General features: G+C 40.2%; 1 protein-coding gene across 4 annotated transcripts in view; it reads right to left on the bottom strand.

The window, feature by feature from the left end:
- The window catches only part of thada (THADA armadillo repeat containing), a 99,178-nt gene that overhangs the window by 43,497 nt on the left and 28,340 nt on the right, over positions 1-27,341 (bottom strand). For all 4 annotated transcript variants that reach the window (XM_042432955.1, XM_042432954.1, XM_042432957.1 and 1 more), the window contains exons 27-29: positions 23,190-23,279; positions 18,287-18,418; positions 8,913-9,081 (exon numbers count right to left, since the gene is read on the bottom strand). In XM_042432955.1, the coding sequence (XP_042288889.1) occupies positions 8,913-9,081; positions 18,287-18,418; positions 23,190-23,279 (391 nt within the window). The remainder of the gene's footprint in view (positions 1-8,912; positions 9,082-18,286; positions 18,419-23,189; positions 23,280-27,341) is intronic.

Genomic DNA, 27,341 nt, shown 5'->3' with positions numbered 1-27,341 from the left:
GTGGTGGTGGATGTGAGGTCCCTTCAGACTCTGTTATCAGCCTGCCCTGCCGTCCCTCCCACTGCCGCAACCACAGACTGACCACACGCTGTAGCGAGCATGCACATGCACAGCATGCATGCACACACATGCATGCATGCACACACACACACACACACACACACATAACAAGTGCAAATAATTGCACGCCAATTCAATGCTCAGTCTAGTAAAACACATGCACAAAGAAACATATAAATCGGCTTTCACATAAAACCAGATAGAGGTTAGGCAAAGTGTGGACGCGCCCAATTAGGCAGAAAGAGATCCCAATAAAGACAGGCTAAATTTAAAAAGAAATAAACACACTTTGTTACTCCACATAGCTGGATTTTTGCACCAAAAAAAGCATGCATGTGCCCTCTAGACACCAAGTCATACTCCCTCACGTATATGCACATAGGCGTAACAACCAAGCAATTTAGTGGTGTATGTCTGTGAATGCATGCAAGGACTGTATAACGAGAGTTTATCTTTGTCGCTGTTAGAAAAGTGCATCTCAACTAGCCCCCAGGGAGCTGTTTGTTATTTCCATTATGCCCTCCAGGCGGGCATGTATTTTTGTACTGGGAGCATGAGCTGTGCATGTGTGTTTATGTGTGTATGTCTGTGTGGATGCGTGACATTCAGTAGAATGGGCCTCTTGTCATCACTCCCGCTAGTGTCTGTTAGGTCAGTAAAATGTGAGCCACCTCAACGACAGTAATGTAATGCAGGTGTCAGTTAAGGTTCACTTTCTTCATCACAAAACTGAAACTGCATTGACATAATGACAGAGCCTTTGTACTTTACATTCAACGAAAAAACAAAAAAACAGTTAAAAGATCTTCCAGTTTTTAATTTTAACATCCAAAACCATATTGGTGCACAGCCATCCAACAGCCCAACCGTTACACCATGGATCAGCCTACACAGTTTTTTTTTTTTTTTTTTTTTACAATATTGACCGTGGCAACTCAACAACAGTATGTTGGAATGAAAACCTACTTGTAACCACACTCAAACATGATCTGTACACAGTATCTCAGAGAACAAACATCAAATATAGAATTATCCTAAGAAAATAATTGAAAGCTGCTAAACAGTAGAAGCTTCCCCGAGCTGATGACGCTGACATTTATTTATTTATAGAGTTCTGACATGTTCTCACAAACTTTGTTCCGAACTCATACTTTTAGCAGACTTAAAACCAGTGCAAAAAAAGATTTGATTTTGTTTTATTGTGAGAACTGCATTGAGGCTAACAATAATTATTTTTTCATATCTCAATACAGAAACTTGAGGACAAATTCAAAATGTAGGTGGCAAAAACAGACTCCAGGACAGCTGCAGATTATACTTCATTCTTGCCCTCAGTAATTGTATGACAAATTGTTCAAGGTTTCCATTCAAGAGTCCACTTACTAGCTCTGTCTGGGACTTTAAACCACATTTCTTGGTCTTCATCAGCAGTTAGAGTTTGCTCAGCTGTCATCACATGACGTGAGTATGGTACTTACGTCATGTAACCTCGCTTTCATTCTAACTTTACGGCTCCATATTTTTTTCATTTCTAAACTTGTAGTCTTTGGCCCCAACCAATATTACCACAAGTGACATCACTTGAGTGATGTAGTAGTACTCCCCAAGACTTGTAAATACACTTGATGGGTTAAGTCGAGGAGTTCCTCTTTAATGCAATGAAAATATGGAAAGTGTCCCCAGCATGGCAGACTTCCTTATGTGGCTCCACCAGCATACAAAACTTTACTCTATAACTTTACAACTTCAACACTAAAGTGTGACATGGGTATCATACACCTTATAATCCCCTTGGAAGATACTTGTGTTATAAGCAGCACGGCTGGTTCAGCTCTGAGGGTTTTCTCAGAAAGTCCACGCAGACCACTGACCAAAAGAAAATTACTAGAAGATAGATGGGAAGAATTCGGAAAAAACACCACTGCTTCCAGAGAAAGAGAAGCTGATGCTCCTGTTTCACAAGCCTCCTTCTCCTCGGTCTCATTTAGCCTCTGTTGTGGAAATACACAAAGGATTACATCCGTCAAGTTGGCTCTCCTCAAACCACCACAGGCCGCAGCTTTAATACTTCTGGCCCATACCAGGCTTTGTGGGCCAGGGCTGTTGCTGGCGCGTGTGAAGAGCACAGTCCAGCGTCGGGTTGGGTTAGTGCCGGTCTGTCCGATGGGCTTGTTAAGCTCAGTTCAGGTTATATCAACAAAGGTTTGGGGCACATTGGAGTGATTGAAATGATTCCTGTGTGTTTTAAGATTCTTTATCAAAGACAAGGCCCTTACTCAGGCCATCCAGAGGAGATGACTGCCTCCAGATAAACTGATAAATCAGGCTCATATTGACTTTGCATTAAAAACTGGATATCAGACAGTAAGTCTTATCTGATTGTGACATTTTGATATGCAATGATTATTTAACTTTAAATAAAGAACTTGCATTAAGTATAGTATTATCGAATATCACTAGAGGGTCTGTCTGTGAAGGCCTAGTCACAACATAATTTAGAATGGTGAAATTTCACAGCAAAATCAATTTATTTCAGTGGAATTGAAATGAAATACAATCAGCAGATTTTGCTAATGGGGGAAAATTAAATCTGTGAGACCCTTTCCTGTTCAGATCAAATTTGAAGAACTTTGACACACAAATTTGCACCACTGACCAATAGCAAACCATCTTGTGCTGACTTTTGAGGGAGAGGAGAGCCGGAAAGTCCAAAACAAGTGAAGGCATACTTTGGGTTCCAACATCCACTTTTATAGAGTTGCGAGATGGGAGGAGCAGCTGTTGTTATTCCCCTTTCTGTATTAGCATTTTAAATTTTCCTAAAACGATGTCCTCAATGTTAGTTCACGCAGAAACACTCTGGATTCTTGGATAATTTTAACAATCATATCGATTTATGTTATGGCCATCTGTTTTAATTATTTCACTCCTCATCTCTGTTTGAGGCTAGCAGCTTGAGGCTACATTAGCCGCTACTAAAATAAGACACCCGAATCTCTGACCAAACTGTAGGTCAAGTTGCATTGTGGGTAATGTAGGTGTCTTGAAAAGGAAGAATATATAAATAAAAAAGACAATGTGTCATGTTCTGCAGCATCGATTTTGATTCTTTGTAAAAGAAACAACTGTCCATCGTGAGTCCAGCCAAGCTAAATGGGCTGAGTGCTCTTAAAGGATTTCTGCTCAGTGAAGCATTTTGAAAAAGCTTCAAACATAAGTAAAGGAATAAGAACGGAGGACCACACATATTCATTCCACACTGTTTAATTCAGTATACAACTCAACGTCCTGTCCGCAGTGACCCAGAAGAAGTGCAACATTAGAAAGAATAAATTGGGGTTGGATGGAACCATTTTCATGTCTGTTGCTATCAGACTTCTTTACAGTGTGTGAGAAAGTCAGCAGGGTGGTACTGCCTGTCTCAGTAGCTGTGATGGTTCCCAGCTCCACACTTGGCCCACTAACAGTTGTTCTTTGACAATAACAGAGGAAGTAATTTCTCCCTCGAGCAAAAACATCTGCTACCTGTTAAACACACACCCACACACACACACTGAAGCATATTAACATACATTAGGCATTTCCAACGGCTAAACACAATGTCCTCATCATCTCAGAATAAACACAAGTACACAAACCCAAGTAGATTCAGGCACACACAGTAGTTCTTACACTCTGTTTGCTGATTTTATTTTAAACATCGTATCTCACCATCATACACGATTGCAGAGCATTTTACACACACACACACACGCTCCACAGCGTGCATAGCTACTATCTCCTCTATCAGACTGTGTGAGATGCTCCCCTCCACACGTACGCTGCAGACTTCTATCTCTGTTTTACTATGTTTAGACCACTTCACCTGCATACGACTCTACAACCACTGCTAATGACAGTCCTGGCCCCATCCCACAACTAAACACGCCTTACATATCTGCCTCCATCATCTCCATGATGCCCCCACCCACCTACACACCTGCTATCTATAGCCTGGTTACAGACCATCCTTACAGATATACACCACACTATCAGGACTCTTGTCAGTAACTTGGAAATCCCATTGAATCAAATGTTTTTGGTCCATGTGTTACACTCTTGTGGTGAATCTGTTTGATGTCAGGAAAAAAAAGGAACTGTTGTATCATAGAGGGTATGACCCACACTGGGAAGTAACATCAACAACATTGTGAAAGAAATTGGAAAATGAAAAAATAAATCGCACGTAACCTTTCGTTTCACACAGTTCACATATTTTCTTTTATAGGCTGTAAATGGTGTATTTAAAGAATCTTAACAGTTGTTTTTCATTTTGGTCATCCTTTCTTCATTTGGCCTCAAAGCAATAAAAACTGGAGAAACTGAAAGGTTTGCATGCCTTTCACGTATATTATATATATATACATATATACATGCAGTATATATACAGAAGATGGCTAATACCGCCATTGGGTAATACAGAACTAAGGTGACGTTTCAGATTTAAGAGTTATTGAAACTCTAAGAGGTCATCAAGTAGGAGTTTGTGCCACACTAGAAGTTTTACATTCTACTTATTTGGTCAGGGGTGAGATGCTTCACTCCTCACAGTTTTTAATGAAAATGAAAGATAACATTTACATGTTCCTTTTTACATAATTCTGTTAAAGATGCCACCATCTGCCTGTTTTTTTCTGAAAACACCAGTATTTGCTGTTGCGAGATCTGTAGATAGACTAATTTAGATCATCAAGTACAAAATGTTTAGATAAAAAGGATTTAATAATGGTCCTTGTCTGAAATGTATGCAGCACACAGTAACGGACTATAGCAACAATAGGATATGAATATGAATGGGGCAAAAGAAGGATAAAATGGGATATTGCACAGGATCATAAAGCTGAATGTTAGACAGATGATCACAAACAGTGACGTAGAACTATAAGAGAAGAGTGATCCAGTAAAGCTTAGAAGACAGTGTGTGAGGTAAAATGGGCTGGTGGAAGGAAAAAGGAAATTAAATGCCAGAGGAAGGGCTGCAGGCAGTAGTTATGCTATATCCCATACAGACATGTTTATGTCTGTGTGTTTGTGATCTCTCATCTCTCCTCTGCAGGAGAAGAGAAACAGTTTAAAGACAGAGTCCACAGAGATGACATACAAACAGGGCTTAAACCACAGGGTCAAATTCATCGTGGTGGGTAAGGTTGTCAGGCTAGCAGCTTTTATTGAGACACTATTGAGACTTTTATATACTGTAGATACCATTCAGTCCAGATCAGTGGACTATTCAGCAGGTCATTAGGATTTCATCTGTGTCTTCTTGTGTGTTGAACTCTCAGTATGTAATAATTCATTCTGGTCATTTTTCCTCTGTCATTTTAAATTATAATTTGTCATTTTTAATTTTAGTTGTGTGTCTGTTATTGTAAACAGAGTGATTATTTCAGTTCAGGCCAGCTTCTTTTTTGTCTCATGCATGTTTTTATTAGCCATGCTAGCAGCTGTAGGAATGCAAATGTCAGTCTGTCCACCAGTTTGTTCCAGACTAGAATATCTCAGCAACTATTTGATGGATTGCCATTAAATACTTTACAGACATTCATGGTCCCAAGAGGATGAATCCTCTGACTTTTCCTCTAGCACTACCATGAGGTTAAAAATTGTGGTTCAGAGAAATATCTCTTGCCAACTATTTGATCGATTAACATTAAATTTGTTTTCGATATTCATGGTCCCAAAGTTTTTACTCTTTCAGTGAAATATCTCAACATATACTTGATGGATTGACATCACATTTTGTACAGATATTCATAGTTTCCAAACAATGTATTCTAATGACTTTGGTGATCCCCTGACTTTTCCTCTAGCGCCACCACAAAGATGTGATTTTTGGTTATTATTGAAATATCTCACGACTTACTGGGTGCATTGCTGTGAAATTTGGTACACATATTCATGGTCCCCAGAGGATGAATTAAAAACTTTGATCCCCTGATGTTTCATCTAGCATCATCATAAGGTTAAAATTTCTGCTTGTTCAATACTTTGATTCGTGACCTAATATGCTAAACTAAGATGGTACAACATTATGCCTGCTAACCATCAAGATGCTAGCATTGAGACTGTGAGCATGTTAGCATGTTGTTAGAGATGTCTGTAAATCAGTAAATACATTTTTGAGCATCGCAACCCCCACAAAATGACTTGTTTCACTATCAGAATTTGATCCATTCGGTCCAATCACATTTTGAAAGTCTAGAAGAGCCACATGATTGAACTGTTTTATCCTCATTGAAGTTAACCAGAGCACTAAACCAGAATTTAGCAGTCTCGGCTGGTGGAAGTTCCTGCTGAGCATGCTCCATGGGCGCATTGGGCGCATTGGGCGCATTGGGCCCATAGAGCATGTGCAGTATGTTTTCAGCAAGTGGCATTTTTGGCTTCATGCGCCACTGAGCAACTTTCATAGGAATGAACTGGGCCCCACCTCCCACGTTGTATCCAGTTCTCTTTATATATCCAAGAAGTACAACCTCACAGAGCCACTATTGTTGCTGTAGACTCTTAATCTTGTTGATGCAGCAATTCCTTTAATCTAACATAAATTTCTCTTACAGGGGAGACAGTAAACCATAACAACAAAATACATGATGCTAGGTCATGTGCTCAAGGAAAATAACAGTGTACTGGAAAGGTGTTTTGATTCATATAGTCCCAGCTTACTGTGTGCAAAAGTGTTGAATCCAAGGAACATAAATTAGTTGTGACTAATCATTCCATTCATTCTATTATTTATTCTATTAAGTAGTTTACGTGTCTTGTTGTCTTTGGTCAATTTCTTCTGTCTGTCTTGTCTTTGGCTACCTTCTTGTCATGCTAAGTGTTTGTATGAATTTGGCAGAAGAAGACTTTCAGTAAATGTTCACCATAATTTGCACCTTTGGAAGAAAGTTTTATAATGTTTGTGTCCTGAGTTGTGCCTTTGTGTCTAGTCTTACACTCACTAAATTGTAGATGTAAAATCATATTGTTGAGTTCACTTGAACTACTGTAAGTGTAGACAAATCTGCAGCATGAGGTAGCTAATGGCACAGGCCACACACATTACATAAGACAAGACAGAAAGGATGAAAACGAGGCACAAAGGACACATGACAGGACAAAGAAGCTACCTTATGTTACAACATCCATTACATAAGACTCTAAATTACACAGAGAAGGGCAAAATATGATCTCACCCTTTTATGCGGGAAGGAAAGACAGGGACACAAACACAATGAGTGAGGAAAAAGTAGTAGCAGGAGGGGGGGGGGGGGCAAGACAGAGAGAGAGGGAGAGAGAGAGACAGGAGAGAGCAGTAGGAAGAGGAGATAGTGAAGACATTTTGAAAAGGAGACAGAAGTAGAGAAACACAGAGAGGAAATAGATGGAGATGGATGCGAAAAGACAAACGCAGGAACAGATCTGGAGACATCTGGGGAAGCTCCACACATGGCCGCCATGACAGGAAAAGCAAACTCAAATCCACTCTCCTCCTGAAATCTTCTCTAAGCCTTTAAGAGGCCGACCTCCCCTCCTCCCCCTCACCATCCTTGCCTTCATCCCACAACAGACCTCCCTGCAGTCCAGACCGCTATCAAACCGTAAGTGCTCCATCAAGGAGAAGGCACAGGTCCTGAAGAAAACGATGCAGTTTTCATTCTTTGTGTTGACCCCTCGGCTCGGTTCCTCCCTCACCGACCCCATCAGTGTCGTTCAATAAAAGGCTTGGGAAACTCCCTCTCCTCTTTTCCTCCGCATGTGTTGATATTACCGGCAGACAGTTTGGTTGTGTTTGTCAGAGTGTGATGACAGAACTAAACACTGGTATTTACCCAGCGATAACCGCCTTGTCTGGACAGGCTCTGTGTGGAAACTGAGTGTGTGGGACTCAGAGCAAATGTGTGTGTGTGTGTATACGCTGAAGCTCGATGCTCCATATCTATAATCTTTGTGTGGGTATACGCTATCGTAACTTCATGGTAATTGAATTTTATATTTTGTCTTGGCCTGTCAAGTCCAATTGTGAAGATTTCATGTTTTAACTTGAATTAAAGGATTATAAACTCTATAAACTGAGGGCAATCAATCCTGAGAAACATTGTAAATACAAATACAAGGCTGCTATTTTTTGTTTTAGTTCTGAAAGATTTATATTTTGGGAAATGACACAAGAACTGATGAGAAACTGTTGAGTATCATAGGAGAGTGTGAGAGTGCTAGATAATCTATATCATAGCATGCATGTGAACTGCATATTTTAGTACAGCTTTATAACTGCTCAGTAATGACATGCATTGATTAAAAAAACATAATAACAAACATGTTTAACAGATTGACTCACATTCACAGTGACTGAAAGACAGCCCTGTCAGGACTGGGTGAAACACTGATGACATATTTGAATGTTAATATTTTGACCAATACATGCTCACAGTGAAGGTTTGAGCAGTTTTACTATGAACGGACAGTAAGAAGAAAAAAAGAAAAATATGGAAGATGTAGACAATATGATCTGTTTGTGTTCTGCTGCCAAGTTCAGTTTGATTTCACAGTCCTAATAAAGACTACAGTTTTAGCCAGATGTACTAGTGGTTACTCCAACAATATTAAAAGAAGCTCACTACAATTTATAACAGATCTTTTGATAGGAGCCACGTGAGACATTGAACCGTAGAACTGCTCAAACTGCAGATGGTTCGGGGTTTGATTCCATCACTAAACAAACACTTGTGGTCATTTACGGCACTCCAGATTAAAGCCTCCACTGAATGTTATATACAGTATATACGAGTGTGTTGGTTTATGTTGGTGTGCGTGTGGGAGCAGACCTGCAGCAGAGTCCCATGGATGTGATTGTGTTGGATTTTGGGTCCGGGCTCTGGAGGAAGTTCCTGCAGCAAGGAGTGAACGGTGGACGGGACCTGAGTGACCAGTACGAAGGGAACCAGGGCCCGAGCCGCCATCTCTCTGGTCCGGTACACAGCTGAACGACCGCATCTGCAGAACACACACACACATGCAGAGCAGCAACCTTAGTGTCATGTAGCTGCTTTGTTATAATCTTTTAGTCTTGCATCGTCATTGCATTATGTGTTTGAGTTAATAGACAAAGTTATAATGTCTCACATTATTAGAAGTTATAGGTCATTATTATTATTATATATACTGTTCACTTTGACTTATTTTACAGCTCTGACCTTGCTATGAAAAATAATCTAATGTGTGTATTATCTAGAGCTGACCCCTAATAGTTGACCAAGTTTTCATTAGCCAGTTAGTCGCACAGGAAAAACTCCAAACTCCTCCATTGAGGAGCTGGACTTTGCCAAAATTAGATCAAAACCTAGTATATGGAATGAAACGCTAGAGGTCGACTGTGATAACAGAGGCACTGATTCCTCTGGAAATATCTGTCAGCTTCGGCACTTTCCTGCTGGGAAACCACCGAAAATGAAAGACAGGAGGATTTAATGGAGCGTACTGATACACAGGACTGAAAAAAGTAACTCAATCTCCTTGCTGGTTGTTCTGACAAATCAAAACCATTTTCTGATGCCCCAAAAAATAGATATTTAAATGATTAAATTAATATCATAAACGTGAGATGACTAATGGATTCAACTAACGACTATTAGTTGACTAAGGGGCATCCCTAGTGTTATCATTATTAGTTGTCATGATTATTTTGTACTCCAGCTGCATTACATCATGGATAAATTCTTGAGTTAGGAATGATGACCCATCACTTCTTTGTTTTGGACGGTTATTTTTATGCAAAAGTTATGTAATATCTGCATCTTTCTTCCTCTCTCTCTCTCTCTGTTTCTCTCCCTTACTGCAGCGGAAAAGATCAGAGTCCAAACAGCTCTGAGGCCAGAAGCTGACTGATAAACCTCAAATCCAACATTTTCAAATCATTACCTAACCAGGCCCACACAGATCTCTCTCTCTCTGTCCTCTTCTCCTCCTCTCGCACACATTGTCATTTACAGTATGCACGGGTGATAGAGTTTGTGGCCAGTCACCCTGAGTGCAGGCTAAAATTAACCTTGTTTACAAGCTGATAGTCTTTCCTTCTCCAGTGTCATAACACTACCATCACTGACAGGAGGGAAGGACATGACCAAGACCTGAGTGAGATGAGAAGCCCGGTGTTTGTCTATATAGTGTTTTTCTCCTGGCAGAGAAGCGCTGGCAGGGTGCTGGAGGAACGCTTCATCCCAGTGATCCCAGCGCTTTTTTGATGAAGCGCTGTGCAGTGGGTTTTGTTCCTATGACAACAAAATCTTGACAATATATTACCACTCTAACTGCTGCTGTGTGATAGACTAGCATCACCCCTGTGCTTTTTATTATCTATTTGTTATTCTTAGGCTACTATTCTTAGGATCCTATACTGGTTGCCTGAAAAGGAGCGACAGTGACACCGGTGCCTTTCTGAAAAGTTCAGAGATTTTAAACTAGAAGCGCTTGGTGCAGTCGCACAAATAAGGTTGAATGCTCTGAAAAAAGACACTAGGTGCAGCACTTTTTCTCTGGGCTGTCACATGCGACCGCATACGCTCTCTCTCCTCATTAGGAACAACTGAAAAAAGACACTGACGCTCAGAAAAAAGCTATATGGACTCAGCCTGAGTCTCTGCAGTAAACCTCTGGGGGAAGTACAAAAAATACAAAAAAAAAAATCAATTTTAAATTGCACATTGTAAACATTTTATTGCCATAAATACCATTATTTATTACTATTCATTACTATTGTATAATGAAAAGTATAAAATGTGCTGTTTAACTCCAGAAAAATGTATTTAAAGTAACAAGGAATTCAAGCTATACTATGATTTAAATAGAGTGTGTATCGCTGTCAGCTGCCGAGTCATTCTGATATTAACACAATTTTGAAATTCTACACATAATGGCTACTAATCAATCTAATCATGAGATGAATGACAGAAATCTCAACTACATTTTAATACCTTGATATGGAGGCTAAATAGTGGCAAGATAGTATTACAGTATGAGTTATACTGTGCCTTTGACATCCATAGTCAGTGTTTTCAAGTACTACGATACATTTCATGGACTAAGATTACTGCCTTTAACACATACTGGTGTTAAATCTATGAATCTATCTATGCAATCGATTTTGGCACAACTTTTGCTGCAGAAAACAGCAACATCTTAAAGCAATGCAACATGAAATGATCCAGATGTATTGTATGTATGACATTTACTACTATTTTATATATTATCTATTCTTCAAAATAAAACTGAACTGCACCTTATTAAAATTGAGGATGAAAATTGAATGAAAAGTGTATATGTGCAGTGAACAGTGTATATGTTGTGTCCTACATATATAAGATGTATACATATAAGCAGAGGATACAGCAATTACATGCATGCCTGCAGAGCAAAAGTCAAAGGAGGACAAAAGGTGTGTGTGTGTGTGTGTGTGTGTGTATGTTGCAGGCTGTTTATAGTGTCTGAGATGGCATTAAAGATGGATGTTGAAGTCAAAGAAGCGGCTCGGCTCCGCTGTGGAAAATTCAGCGAGAGGTTCCAGTACAACGTGAAACGCCAATTCATCACCGCAACGGTATGCAGAGATGAAAAGGAAGCTTGCTTTTGCGGCTTTGGCATAAAGGAGGGTGAGATATGTACACAAGCCCACGTTTGTGTACGTTCCACATCTTAAAATTATTTGCACACGCCGCTGTTGTGTGCGAGAGAGACAAATAAGAAGATAAGAAGTTGGACGCAGTGAATAAAAAAAAGACAAGCGTGGAGATAAACAAAGAGGGGGCTGTTTGGACCAACAAGTCAACTGTCAACAATTGCTTTTCCACCTGCTGTTCACATGCCTCCCCCCCCCACACACACACACACACACACACACACACCGACCTATGGCCAGACAGACAAACCAAAGCCCATGTATCAAACACAGACAACAGTTTGCATTCCTGAGCTCTACACACATGTACACGTGTATTTCTGTGCACAAACGCGCACACACACACACACACACACATCTAATGACCAAAATGTCCATTCCTCACTTTCCACCCCTCCCAGCCCCCATTTGGGGCCCATATGTTAACTATCTGTGCTAATTTGTCCCAATGAAACTCTTTTGCAAAAGGAAATGACAGTTTGGAAGGGTGTAATTTTAGAAACAGGGCCGTCCCTTGTGGGGTCAGGAGGCAGACTGTTGACTGGCATGGACGGGACTCATCTGGGCCTCATTTTGGAGAGCTGGTAGAATAGTTTCCTCCGGAGAGACTGTAGCATGTTGGATAAACAAGCCCGAGCAACAAGGTTTCTGTCACTGAGGAATGGAGGAAGTTAGGAAATGAAGTTAGCAAGTCAAATAAGTTTGTTTCATTCATTCGGACAGAATGTACAGCAGAGACCTGGACACCTCACAAAAAACCCCCACATCATAGTTTACTGTCAAAGCATCTGTGTAGAAAAATTACAGGCTTTGGAGACCCCCCCCCCCCCCCCCCCCATTATTAGCATAAAAAAAGCCCATCCCTCAACTAACCACAAAATTTCATCTGTCATCTGCTCACTTCTGCAAAAGGTCTCAAAATTATAAATTCACACTGTACATGCTGACAGGAAATGTGTGAATATGTCTGCTTAGACAGACACCCATTGTAGTATAAAACTGCTGTCCATGTCAATTTGGAGTATATACAGGCCTTATGATTAATAAAAACATTTTGATTACTGATTAATCGTTTTGTCGATGAAATGTCAAAAAAGTCTCAGGTGATGTCAAAGCATACTGTGTAGAAAATTACAGGCTTTGGAGACGTCCCCATTAGTAGCATAAACATCCCTCAACTAACAGTTCACCTGACAAAATTTCGTCATCTGTCCACCTCTGGTCCAAAAACAGAGGGTTGACTGTTATAAAATGCTCGTTACAAGCAGGATTAAAAATATGCAAACACTCTCAAGTTGCTACTTTGACAATTAAAGGTACCCTTGGTCACTAGTAGCGGTATAGAGCAATGTTTTTAAAGCGGGTTCCAGTTTTGTTTGCAAGTCATGCACAAGGACAAACGTGCACTCGCAGCAGCAGAAGTGGACACAATTCCACATTCACACTATTCTACAGTCAGTGGTGGTAATGTGCCAAGAAATGTAGCGATGTGCCAGAAAAGGCTAGAAAGAAGGAAACCGCAAGCTAGTCCAGCGTGGATGTAAACAAAGCCGGTTTTAAAATGTTTTAAAAGTCGGCTCAGCAAATGTTTTACAAGGAAGGAAATGGACTCAGCATGTTTGTTAAGACCTCAATATACACAATGCCTTTGGTCCAAAACTCTGAATGTAAAGTTTATTTAGTTTGGTGCTTCACTGGCCTAGATATGAAAAGAATAACATCTAACATCATTTAATTTAATGACAATGCTGAACTACTGCAGGTACTTTTAAATGCTGGTGGGCCCAAATTGCCACTTAAGGTACCGTATCAGTTTACATTTTGAAAGTGAATTGTGGAAAAAGTCTTTTAGTTTTTTTGCGTGTGGCTCAGCGGAGGCAGTAAGGAGGTTCAGCCGCTGTTGGCGAGTCCAGCTTTCTCTCAGCATTTCTTTATAATTTGTCACTGTCTTCTGTCAGCGTCCGTGCAAGACAACAACATTATAATAACATGAGCAGTGAGGGGAAATATACGGCATCTCAGTCGGGAAGGAAATGACAGTCCTCCCTTTTGAAGCCTCGTTGTAAAATTTACGGGCATTACCGTGCCCTTTCGAAAAAAGAAATGAGATATGAGACGGTGAGGACGGGAAAAAGAAGGAAGGGAGGCAGGGAGGGTGAGAAGAGATGCCTGGACTGGATATCACAGGACATAAATCACAGCACTCCGAGGCTTTGCCTTTACATCAAAGAGAGAATGAGGGAAAACATGAGAGTCTGGAAGAGAGACAGTGGAGGAGATAAGAAAAACTGTACACCACATATAAAGATGTCGAGGGCCTGGATGAAGCGCCCATCGATCATCATAATAAATGTGTCTGCTGATCATCCTCCTCCTCCTCCTCTTTGTCGTCATCGTCATCATCATTCTCCTCGTCATGATCCGTGCAGGTGTGACGCATGCAGAGGCCAGGCGGCGAAGGAATGTAAAAAATCTAGTGGCGGGGGAGGAGGGGGGAGGGGGAGGGGGGTATGAAGATAAAATGCTTTGTGGTGTGATGGAGGGATATAGGAGAAGAGTTATTGAGCGTGATGCTCCATCCTGTCAACAGAAGAGGAGCTAAGCTACAGCTAATCCTTGAAGGTGGGTTCAGATCATATGGAGGGGAGGAGGAGGAGGGGGGGGGTGACAGTCGTAGACCTCGTCAGACACGTCCGCACACGCCTGGGGACCATGGGTTGTTGGGGGGGTGGGGGGATGGGAGGGTGGTACAGAGAAATACGACCGGAGCCAGAGAAGTTGGGGCTGGGCTATATTTAACATCTCCAACATGTGGGCTTCATTTGGGTGAATGTGTGCGCTGCATAACTTCTCTGACAGTCGAGCAGCGAGTCAGTACTCAGCAACGACCTGTTAACTGCACCCAGAAGAGATGGATCTTTAAGAAAATCACTTTAAAATCTTACTAATGTACTGATTTGTTAAATTAAAAAGTGTGGTTAAATCAGTAAACAAAACTAGGAGTAAGTGATGTGGTAAAATGTGTGCATTCTTTAGGCTTCAGCTCTAAACAGTTGTTTACTATGTTTACAACCCTGCCAGTCTGTGATCCTTTTACACCAAAAGGAAGAGAGGCAAATGTCATATTGTTGATGAGCCTGGTGTTGACAGCAACTTCACTCTCAACTTTCTATTTGTCACTTTCCAACCACAATCTCATTCAAACAGGATGCCCAGAAGATATCTCGGTGAGAGTTGAGCCGTGTGACTCAACTTTGAGATTGAGGCGAATAATACGGGTGTTTTGTTCTGTAAACACGAAGTTTAGATATCAAGGATTCTTAACAGCATCATACAGATTCATATTGAAACCACTGAAGCTTGGTTCTTGGGAAAACCATTTGTCTAATATCTGACTGTTTATAAAGCTTTTCATATTTATTGTTGGTATTTAAGCAAGTAGTTGCAAAAAGTTATTTCATGTAAGCAGACACACTTTAATGAGCAGAATCATGAAAAAGGATTGCACTAAATGTAGAGATTTGCCAGTTTTGCAAACTAAATTTGACAGTAGTAGGTGATCACATCTGAATAAAATAAAGTGGCTACATTTAATAAGGACCTATTCAGCGACTCTTCTCCCTCCGGAGAGCGAAGATATTCCGATCAGAGGAGCGCACAGTTAGCTGAAGTCATGTTATGGTCTCTAGAAGTCATCAAAACTTTATGCTACATCATTCTACCAAAAATCTAAATGTCCACTCACAAAGCACCATACATTATACTAACAATATAGTGAGTATAATACAGTACTGACATCTCACCCATGTACTACCGACATTTACAGACACATGTACATGCACACACGGCGCTCGAGCAGTTATCTAAAATCGTCAGTAGAACATTCCAGCCTCAAGGTCTTAACACACACACAAACTCAAGAGAGCGCACACAAACACGACTGTCTGACTTCCAGCGCTCTCATCCTTCCACTCCACCCTCTCCAGCTGTAAAAATACTGCGTTTAGTTCGACAGATTATCGTCTGACAGGAGAATTTAAAGAAGATGCTGTTTCTTATCTCGCCTTCATACATAAGACCACAGTGATTCAAACATGGAAAAGATAATCTGCTCATGTCATGATGTGACGTGTTTTATATTTCAGGAGAAAGAAATTCATAATTTGTGCCTCGGTCTGAGATGTTCTGTTGATCTGCTGAGAGTGTCACGTAGAATACTGTGTGCCTTCTCTGAACACACATCGAGTTATCAAGCCCTTCTTTTGACCTGACAGCGAGGAGATCACACTCTCTCCACCAAAACACCACCAGATGTGTATGTTGGCGTGCCGGGTTATGATGGAAGCGGTGACACTTGACTGGTGGTTTAGAAGTGCTTTGTGTTACCATTTGATAGTGTGTTGAACTGTACACCATAAAGGACTCACAGATACTTTCTGTAGCATAGTGAAAACATTAACTCTGAGCTACTTTTATTCTGACTGTGTGTTTTGTTGTGCTTCTCTTCATTAAAACGGAGTTTTCACGGGGCTTTTGGCAGGTAAGATTCACTTTTAGGGTTACATTAGGTTTTAGGAGCCTAAAAGGTAAAGTTTAAGGTTTTGGGGTAATGCATTAAGTCAATGTGGGACCTCACAAGTACAGTAATACAAACCTGTGTGTGTGTGTGTGTGTGTGTGTGTGTGGGGTGAGCTCCAGTTCTAATTTGCAGGTGCAGAAGATGAACACGTTCCAATAATATTTGTGGATTTCTTCATCTCAGGAATGTAAAAAAAAAAAAAAAAAAAATGAAGGCTGTAACCACAGTTTCCCATTCCCCCTGTAAGCTTTACTCCCCAGTAAACAGCGAGGGGAGTCCAGATAAAACCAGTTACAATCTAATCAACCGTTGTGACACAAGACAGCGCAAACAACAACAGAACAACTCGCTTGAAAAGACTGACTCAGACTAGACAGGTGTTTTGTCTTAGCGTGCAGGATAACAATTACACAAATGTATATATATATATTTATATCTTGTTTTGCTTTTTGCCATTGTTGTACATTAAGGATATGCAGTATAAACAGGATTTGTAATGTTAGAAAAATCACAAAAGAAATAATGGGAGATACAAGTTTATGTGAAAGATGCAGAGGCACCTGTACAAACAAAACAAAAGAACACACACACACACACATCATGTTTAGACTACAGGTGTTTTGTCTTGGTGATTGTAAAAGGTTCTATAGTTAGAAAGGACAGTAGTTCAGAGAAACTTTGTTTGGGAGGTTTATCATGGCTGGGAGAGCAGGTGTGTGACCCTCTTGGATTTGATAGAGCATACGAATCTTTTTTTTTTAACTTCTCTATAAGCAGGCAAGCCGACTGGAATCACATTCTCGTTGACGGTGACGACAAAAAGGGAGGAGCTGCTGATGGAGCAAACAGACACATACGCAGCATTTTGTAGCGCCGGCTATTGAGCAGCTCTGTTGGGATCTGGGAGCAGCTGAGTGCTTTGTTCAAGGGCACTTCAGCTCTTTTATGAGGGAAGGGGAGGGTTGACAGATGCGTTATAGCGGCGTGGAATAAAAAGAACATTAAAATACTTTACTCAAACGTCACAAGACAAGCAGAGAAACAAGACCAATGTCACTGTGATGACATGCAGATTTTTTTTTAAGCTTTTTTCGGGGGGGGGGGGGCAGTCAGAAAGCATGTGCATATTTTTAAGTTAACTAACATGATTGGATGTATTTTGACAGTTTTCTGTGTATATTTTTATGCGTCTATCTACCATTTTTGTATATAATGTACATTGAAATATACTGTAAACAACAGATATGAACATTTTCAGGTTCTGAGACTAAAAGGTGGAGAGACAATGATATTGATGTTAGCCAAATTCCATTTAGTAGCTGTTCTGGAGCTTTCAACTGTATCACACGATCTTCTTCAGCGAATGGAGTTTGCTTAATTATTATGAAGTCATAGATTTGAGGGATTTCTTGTCTATGTTGGCATAAAAGATGAAACTGAAAGCTCACTGTTTTACCATCTGCTGGGGAAGATTGTGTGATATGATCAAAAGCTACTAAATGGACTGTGTGCTGAGATTGTTTTGTTAGCTTCTGTTTCCAAGGAATTAACTTGTAATCTTAATGACAAGAACTCCTTGAAGTGCTTAGTCAGATTTAATTCCATGACAACTGGACAAACACCATTTCTGAGGAAGATTGTGTGTTATGATCAAAAGCTCCAGTACAGCTACTAAATGAACCTTGTTGTGAGATTGTTTTGCCAACTATTGTTTCCGAGGTCAAGAGTAAACTTGCAATATCAACTCTATTTACAATGTTTTCTATTCCTAATACATCATGAGGAATAATTTCACCCTTAATTCACCCTGAATCAATCAAAATGAAAGTGAAAATAACCTTGAGACAATAAAACTGAGAGCATGTATTTACTCTGTGTACTGTATAAAGACTGAATACCATATATGATTTACACAAGTGTGTTTGTGTTTGGAAATTCCCACCACCCACCTGATGATGAAGGGCATGAAAGGGGCGAGTCCCAGAGGTGAAGAAGACCCGTCCATTGGAGAAGGGTAGAGTCGACTGAGCACCAGCAGCAACAGGAACAGACTGGGGTGAAGCTTCACCTGACCGCTGTCACTAAACACAAAACACACACACAAATTAGTCAGATTTTACAACTGCACTGCTTATATCACCTGAATTCTGCACGTACAGCAGGGATTGAGTGCATAATAAACAGAGCATGCATTAAATGTATGAGAGAAGAGAAAATATAGCTTTAACTGCACCTTTTTGGACTTGATTTAACTTGTTTTATTGAACCTGGATTGATATTAGACTGAAGGATTTCTCTTTGAATTGCCTTTCAAGTTTAACCAAGGCTCTTATGGTTTCTGGGGAAATTTTCCTACTTGTCTTGGAGCACTTGGGCTGGATCAGGAACCGACGCTGATGGGCGCCTGTAAAAGCCCATTATGACATTGTTTGTGATATTGAGTTACACAAATAAATGTGACTGCAGCAGCCTGGAAGACACTACTATAAATGGATTGTTGCACTCCAACACGTTGTCGAATCAAAGCTATTATCCTGAACCTTTAGTCGTGTCAGCGTGTTCATATTTAGCTGTTTTGTCATCTTCCTGTGAAACAGCCTGCAGCTGGAGACAACCAGGCTTTTGCCATGAATGTGACCTACTTGACAAGTTCGTATCAGCACTATTATAAATCTTATAGCATAGTTTTATAGATTTGCATTAAACTAATACTTTGACATTTTGGGAAATACACTTTCTTTGCCAAGAGTTAGACGACAAGGTTGATATCTCTCGTTCATGTACGCTAAATACTGAGCCAACAGGTGATTAGCTAAGCTTAGCTTCAAAACAGGAAGTAGGGGTAAGCAGCTAAAGCTAAAAAAAAAGGCTACCAGCACCTCTAAAGCTTACTAATTAACATGTTTTATCTTATTTGTTCAACATTGTTCACCGAAATGTAAAAATGTTATGCTAAGCAAAGAAAACCGTGCACGGGCTCTAGTTTCATACTTAAAGTACATGGTTATCAATCTTTTCATCTGACTCTCTCTGCAAGAAAGCAAAGCACATTTCCCAAAACGTCAGACTATTCCTGTAAAGTCCTTTATTTTATGACCTTTGTAAACATGCTGTATCCAACACGTAAAAAAAAAAACAAACACATAATACAAAACAGAAAGTAACATGCCTAAATTCCCCCAGCGAATATCAAAAACCACCCACACTCCAATACAGTCATCCCCTCATCTGTCCTTTAGCTGAGCTTTTCACTTCCCTCTTTCCTCCATCAGAATCTCATCATAGCCAACTGACTCAGAATGGAAACTGTCTTTCTCTGCCAGCGGTTTCACAGTTTCACTCTGACACACTCGCAGCGAAGGAAGGAGGGAGAAAAATGGAGGAAAAAAAAAAAAAAAGAGAAAGACGGACAAGGACTCGAGCTACAAAATAAGTAAAACGCCTAAAAATGCATGAATACCAGGTATCTAATGTGGAGTCAGGCCACGTTTTGCCTTCAGAAGCGTTTCGTTCCTTCTTGTCCTGCTGTCAGAGTGCAGCTCTTTGAGGGATAAAGCGGAAATCGACTCTTCAGGGGTTCAGTGATTTTTATACCTGCTGATGTACTTTACTTCCTGCCTTCCACTTGATGCCAATGTTAATAAAACTATTTAAACTTTAGCAGTGTTACCTTAGCAGTGTGTAAGGTGAAAAGATCATCTTTGAATACGGGGAAAGCATGAGAAAACAGGGTTTACAAGGTGAAGAGTGCCTATAGTGGAGCTCTGGGTAGTTCTTCGTGTGTGTGTGTGTGTCTCTCTCTCTCTCTCTCTCTCTCTCAGGAGAGCGGTATGTCCTTCGGGCCCTGTCATTAGTCATGAGGATCTCATAGAACAGAGACAGAACTACAGACCCCCTGCGAAAACAACTTATGCTTTTCATTACAATATCCAACAAAACACACACACACACACACACACACACACACACAACCATCCGCTGGGACTGTTACAGATCGGCAAGATGGGAAACGTAATAGCGTCCCAATTAGTAACTGGTCTAATGTGTTTAGTGTCACAGCTCAGTCAAGCACAGCGGGACAGGATGTGATGTCAGAGACCCAGGAGGGGGCAGATGGAAGGGAATTGCAAACATATTAGACCTTGTTGGGATACAGCTGGAGGCTGAAACACTTGACAGGATGAAAAAGAGACTGTGGCATTTAATGGCACTCTCAAATTCCATGTTGAGGTCTTCCACGAATTTCTGCCCTCTCTCCTTTAACTCCTCAATCATCTCCACTAGTTGGTTGTTTGATGAAAGGGTTATTTTTGTCGTACATCTTTTTTAGAGAGTGGAAAAAGAACACTGGCCTTTTTTTTTTATTTTATTTTTGTTCCTCATTTATAATTTAGTGAAAGGGACAAAGTAGGAGGGATACAAAAGAAGCTTCAATACAAATTAAAGCCTTAGCTTATCGTTAAGTTAGCTCTCGGTCTGAATGGTAAATAAATCATCCGTAAAAATAAATTTAAAAAAAATGGTACGTGCTATGAAAACAGTTGTCTTTGGAAGCGATGGCAGCGGCAGATAACTGCAACAATCACTGCACAATAGATTTAAATGTGGGTACTGACCTGAAGTAGTTTCAGAGATAAACCTGGTTAAGTTTGCTGCACTGAGATAATGACGTTAGAATTTTGAATGAAATGTATGAGTCTGCAGGCCGGAAAAAAAACAAAAAAAACACAAACAACATTCTTTTACTGAGAAGACAATCTCCCCTGTGTATGCCTCACGTATGTTTGGGCCTGCAGCATTTTGTTTTCTTAATCAAATTAGGTGTGTTCAGTGTAGGTGCATAAACAAGTGTCCATCTGATCATCTACAGCAGAGAGGGGTTTGTGATATGACACCAAAAATAGATCCCGAAGGTGAAACCCAAAACAAAGATAATGTAAGCTCTCGCTCTCGTTACATCTTATAATAAAAAGAGGAAGATGTTGATTGAGATACAGATAAAGGCAGTAGCGGAAAAAAATAAATAAAACAGGGGAGATGGTATGGTTTGTTCACTAGAGCAACCAAACAAACATGAAGAATGGGAGGATTTGTAGCAACAAATAGTTATTTATATGGAGGTGAATGTGTGTAGTGTTCATTTTGGAAGCTATTTTTAGATTTATTCTTTTAGGCAATTTTAGACTAAAAAAGTACTGAAAACTGGCCGCGAGTAGTCGAGTCGTATGATAAAGAATCCTCCGAGTATGTCTGGTCTGCTGATTATTACATGCAACTAATATTTACTGTCACTTTCGATTCATCTGTTGATTATTTATTCGGTTAATCAATTAGTTGTTTGGTCTATGAAATGTCAGAAAATGGTGAAAAATGTCGATCACTGTTTGTCAAAGGTAACATCCTCAAATGTCGTCTTTTAACCCAAAGATATTAAGTTTATTTTCAAAGAAGACCGAATGAACCAGAAGATATTCACATTTGACAAACTGGAATTAGAGATTTTGGACATTTTTCTTCAAAAATGACTCAAAGCGATTAATCGATTATCAAATGGTTGGCGACTAACTGTCTTTTGATCGACTAATCAATTAATCGACTAATCACTGCAGCTCTAATCCAGACATCAAATATTCTCTAGAAAAATAAAAGTCCAAATCCATCCAGGCTGTAATGTAACAGGCTGATAGGTACTGATATCTGCATGTAACAGTATCGAATATTGTTTGAGGAAGCATTCAAGCAAGCATTTTTGCTGAATCTCACTTTTCTTTAATTATGAACATCAAGAGTTTCGATAGATATTTCCATATTTTTGCAAGTAAGGAGTTTCCACTGTCAGTATGTCAGTATGGCCACAGAACTAGGTTAGGACAACAGATTGTTTTTCATTCATATTTCCTCTTTAGAACATTTGTTTGGCAGAGTATTTATGGAGGGTGGATGGATTACATAGTATATGTTGCAAAAGTAGAACCTTACAATTCAAAATCCCATTTCTATTATCTTTTATATAGTGTCATCTATTTTGGGAATGCACTTGTACTGCAACTTCCACAAGAGTCTTAGAAACCACTAACAGACGCTCTTCTACCTCCTGTCCGGCTCTATATTGCTACAGTATGGTGTGGTTGGTCTGTTTGTGTGGCGCGATACACTGTGATGATGTGGGAAGTCAGACAGCCGAGATCCGGTTCCGTGGGAAATTTGCAAATGTTTTAACAAGGAGCAAAGGGAGTGAGGGGAATTGTGAAACAGCCGGTCTGAAAGAGCATTCAATTAATTGGATCCATATTAAGATAAGGCTGCCTGGGGAGCTGTTGGACGACTTGAAGGCTTTTAAGACGGGAGTTTGGGCTGAGCTGACAAAGATAGGGCCAATGAACCTCAGTGGACTCAACTCCCCAATGCAAAAAATCAAAACAAAACCTCGACAAGAGTTTACTTTATTCAGTATTAAAATCTCATGCTTTGAGAAAAATAGTCCACCAATTGAGCAAGTGATATTTTGGAACAAAGGCCCACGCTAGGGTGCTATCAAGGGTAACGCTGCTCGATTAGAGAAAGATGCTGAGTTCATAGTTCATGTTCCACATAAGAAAATTTTGGTTTTAAGAAAGTGACTTTCAAACTGACAAAAAGTTGCACTGAATTCCCCTCTTCCTCGTCACTCCAGGAAGCCTCCCAGCACAAAAGCACCACTGCTTAATCAGCTTAACAAAACAAAAAAGCTGTCTCATATGGCTTAAATGTAAGTGAAATTAAACCTATAATGGGATCAGGAAGGTGTGAAAAGCCATGGCAAGGGCTGAATGTGGAGTTTGCATGTGTGTGGATTAAAAAGGACCACCTCACCTTTCCACTGTGGCGGCTGCTTCCTCCAGCTGGTTCAGAAGGAACGGGTAGAGAGCTGGGAAACGAGTGAAAAACTCTCGGCCTGTCATCCTTAGGGGAGAGAAAGAGAAGGATGGAGTATTTAAGAATAATAAGAGCAACAGGCATACAGTTATTGGCATACCCAGAGAACTCAGTTTGTTTAGGGTAGTGGTTGAAGATTAAAACAATGATTTTATAAAATAATTTAAAAAGTGGAATTAGTGTAAGTGACTAATGTTTTTCAGTAGAGAGTGACCTGACTAAGGAAGGCACAGTGGTTGTTTGAGTCAAATGCTAAAAGCTCCAGTACGCTAACATATTCAAATTGAAAATGCTAACATGCTAATATTCAAGTAATATTCAGAATAGAAGAAGCATGTAAGTGCAAGGCTACTGGAAAGCAACATTGATGGAAAGATTAATGCTCCAAACCACTTAGACAACAGGTACCATGGTCACCATTTTAGTTTAGCATGTTAGCATGCTAACATTTGGTAATTAGCACTAAACACACATGATCCAACCAAAGTATTGGGTTATTTAAGTCATTAGAATTCATTCTATTGGGAAAATTAAAGTCTGTTCCAAATTTTGCTGAAATCTTTCAAATATTTGTCAAGAAGACAACTAGCCAACCTTGGAGTCATGTCGCTAGCATGGCAAAAAAAAAGTTTCTGCTGAAGCAAAACCCAAAAGAATCATTTTTCCGTAAACCCTTGAGTCTTTTTATGTTGACGGTGCTGTAATACACAGTGCAACAAAAATGGTGAAATATTAGTATAATACCATAGAACATAAGGAGAAATTGTTGAATTAGCTGATATTAAGAGGTTTAACTGGCTATTAGCCCTTTTGATCTTCAAAACTAACCCAGAAAGAGAGACATAAAATGAAGCAGTGGGTGAGAGACAGCAAAAACATTGACTTTGAGAAAGCAAGCAGTTGAGAAATATGAGTGGTGTCCAAGAATAATTCCAATTTACTCATTCACTACACCCTTTAAAACAGAAACTCAATAGATTACTCAAGAGTAAACGGTCAATTGAGATTTCAGACACTTGTTAATAATTGTAATGTTGTGTCATTACTCATACGTGTCTCACAACTGTCATTTCTGCCTGCATTGTGGAAACTTTTCTGGTTCCAATGTGGGGAAAGGCACTCTATACTGCATGAATTTCACACTCAAATTCAGGCACTCAAATAAATTCACAGACAGTAAATACAGCACTGTATAAAAATGCTGCACAAGGCATCCTCAATCGTGTAGAACTGATTGGATCCATGAATCACCATCAACAGTGAGAAGAAATCATCAGAAATACTGAGAGTTCACTTTGATTTAACTTTTTTAATTTCAGTTTATTGAATTACTTTCAGGGCCACATTGACTGCAACAGCAGGTTGATCTGTTTTTAATTAAATACGTTCTTCCACATTATCTCCCAACCCATCTCTCAACAAAAAAATGTAGGAAAAGTGACACAACAAGGAACATAAAGAGAGGAGAAATGATGGGGAGAGTGCCAATAGTCAAATTCTGCAAAGCTCTGATAAGGAGCTGCAATGGTGCCAAATACTCTCTACTAAAACAAATCAGGCCTTTATGTTTGCTTACCCTACTACAGCTACAAATAAACACATTTGTGTGTATACACATATACCGCCATGTGCCACAGTCACGTGAGTTTGTGCTTATGTATTCACTCACTCACATACACAACTGTCAATAAAATGACAAACTTTATATTTAACACTGGCGGTCTCGCTGCTGCAACCGCCATTCAGCCTCAGGGCCAATAAAGTTTTTATTTAACTCAGCCCATCTAAATCAAGTCAATCCTAAAGGGAAGAGAGTCTGGTCTGCCAAGCACATGATTACAAGACTGGAGACACTGCATACTGCTTCAGTCACGACTGCCATGAGTTTTTGAATAACGCACACAAAAAAAAAAAAACACACACACTCTCTTCTCTAGATCTGGTTTAAGTTAGCAGCAGGCACTGTCATGGTAGGGAGGAAAGTCGTGTGTGCGTTTCAGCCCCGTCAACCTGGATATGACACACTCCTCAACTCCTGTGACCTGACACACACACACATAAACACACACAAGACAACAGCACATGAGCACTGAATGACGCAACTGCAACAATCCGTGTGTAAGTGTACCAAAACATTTGATGTTCACTGTATTTATGTGCAACTACAGGATTGTGTCTATTATATAAGAGAGTGTGTGTGCTCCCCGCCCTCTGTGGCCTCTCTCTAATGAGAGTCTCTCAGTCTGACAAGACTCTGTTGCCTGGAGGACAAAGGTCAGAGGTTGTGTCGGAGCAGATTAGATGGGGTAAAAGGGGTAAGGATCACAAAGGAGGAGAGAGGAGAGGAGGAGGAGGAGGTGTAAGTGAAAAGGCCTGGTCATGTTTGTGGGCTTACAGCTGTGTGTGCACACTCACACAGGCTATGACACCTTCAAGGCAAATGGCACAGAAAGTGTGTTGAAGATTAGTTGCCACATATGTAACAGTGTGTTTGATCGCAGTCCGACTCTTTGAATAAAGAACATTTAGTACAACTCTCAAAGGCGCCTCTGTAGCATTGATTTGCACATTTCTGCATGTATAAGGGCACGTGTGGTGAAAAGCGAGGCAGGCTTGAGATAAAGCTGGAGGCTTTGGTTGGAATGCAGAGAGCAATCTTCGCTCTGTCAGCTTTGTTTACAGTTGCATTTATCTCAACGACGGTATCGGATCAACATGGATGCACGGTCACGGAGCGGAGAGGCCCGAGTCTGGGCTTAGTAGAACGATGATCCACAAGCAAACAATACGTCTGGATTTAAGTAAGTATCTAAAATACACAGCTGAAATTCCCACAGACAGCAAGAGGCTGAGTCTTTCCAAACACGCAAACACACACAATGCTGTAAATAAGCTGGTTTATGCGGGAGGGAAATGTGTATGCGCTCCAGTTTCTGTGCACCGAGGGACCCTTACACACGCACATACACACACAAAGAGCCAAATATTAGAGTGGACAAGCTGTCACAATGCATTTTCTGCTGCCAGAGATCACAACCGTAAAATCATAGTAATAACAGAGACCAGACGTACAACAGACTGTGGAAAAGACAAACTCCCAAAGACACAATTATAAACGAGTTGCAGCTTTCTTGGTCATACACGCACAGTTTTGTGCCAAATTTCAGGTGGATACAATGACATTTACTGGCATGCTACAACCTTATATTAAAAAACATATCAAAAGAAACCATGTAAAAGCATTGTAAAGTCACAAAAACTCATGTAAAAATGCTCCTTTTCCTAGCCATCGTCCTACTTCTCATTCATCACACCAACTCTCCCACATGCAAGTAAAAATAACCCCACAATAATAAAGAAAAGGCAGCAGACAAGAGGAGGGGGAGATAACTGAAAGCTACACAGAGGGAGGGACAGCAGACTAAAAACACGAGTGAAAACAGACAAGATAAACAGGAGTAGCCTTGGCTTGGTTAAGAGTATTCAGAGGACCTTCGGAGAATCGGCCAATAGAAACACAGTAAAGGGAACCAGACTGAGCTTCCTGGAGTAGGTCCTAAAACCCTGTGATACTTAACCCTGGATTATGAGTGAGGTAACAAATCACTTTAAGCTCAATATAGACCTCCACACAGCTATCATATTGTCCTACAGCAGAACTGTGCATGCACTTTATAGTTCATGTTTGCTTTAATCTGCTCTGAATAGTCAATTTTTCCTCTGATTGTATAATCAGTTTGGAAATTGATGCAGCATCCCAAGTGCTAAACTCCACCTTTCCTGTATCTAAGGTAGATTAAAAAACAGATCATAAAACATAAGTGGAAATAGCAATTTCAGTATCAGTTTCCAAGTACTTGGATGGTTGTTTGATAAGGAATGTGGAGCCGGTTATAATTTAAGACTCTTTTCCAGAAACCTCAAAAACTATCTACAATTTGTCATACAATCCCTGACAGAAAATGATTAGTTCACAGTGCAAATCAGGACTAACGGATGATAATCTTCCAACTAAAACAGAAACCGTTAAACCTCTAAACAGATTCATCGCTTGCACAGCTCCGCCTTATTTTGACTGGGTGTGAGACT

Source organism: Thunnus maccoyii, chromosome 14, assembly GCF_910596095.1.
Source record: "Thunnus maccoyii chromosome 14, fThuMac1.1, whole genome shotgun sequence".
NCBI classification, from domain to species: domain Eukaryota; kingdom Metazoa; phylum Chordata; class Actinopteri; order Scombriformes; family Scombridae; genus Thunnus; species Thunnus maccoyii.
Note: the sequence above shows the minus strand (reverse complement) of the source record. Positions and strands in the feature narration are given on the sequence as shown.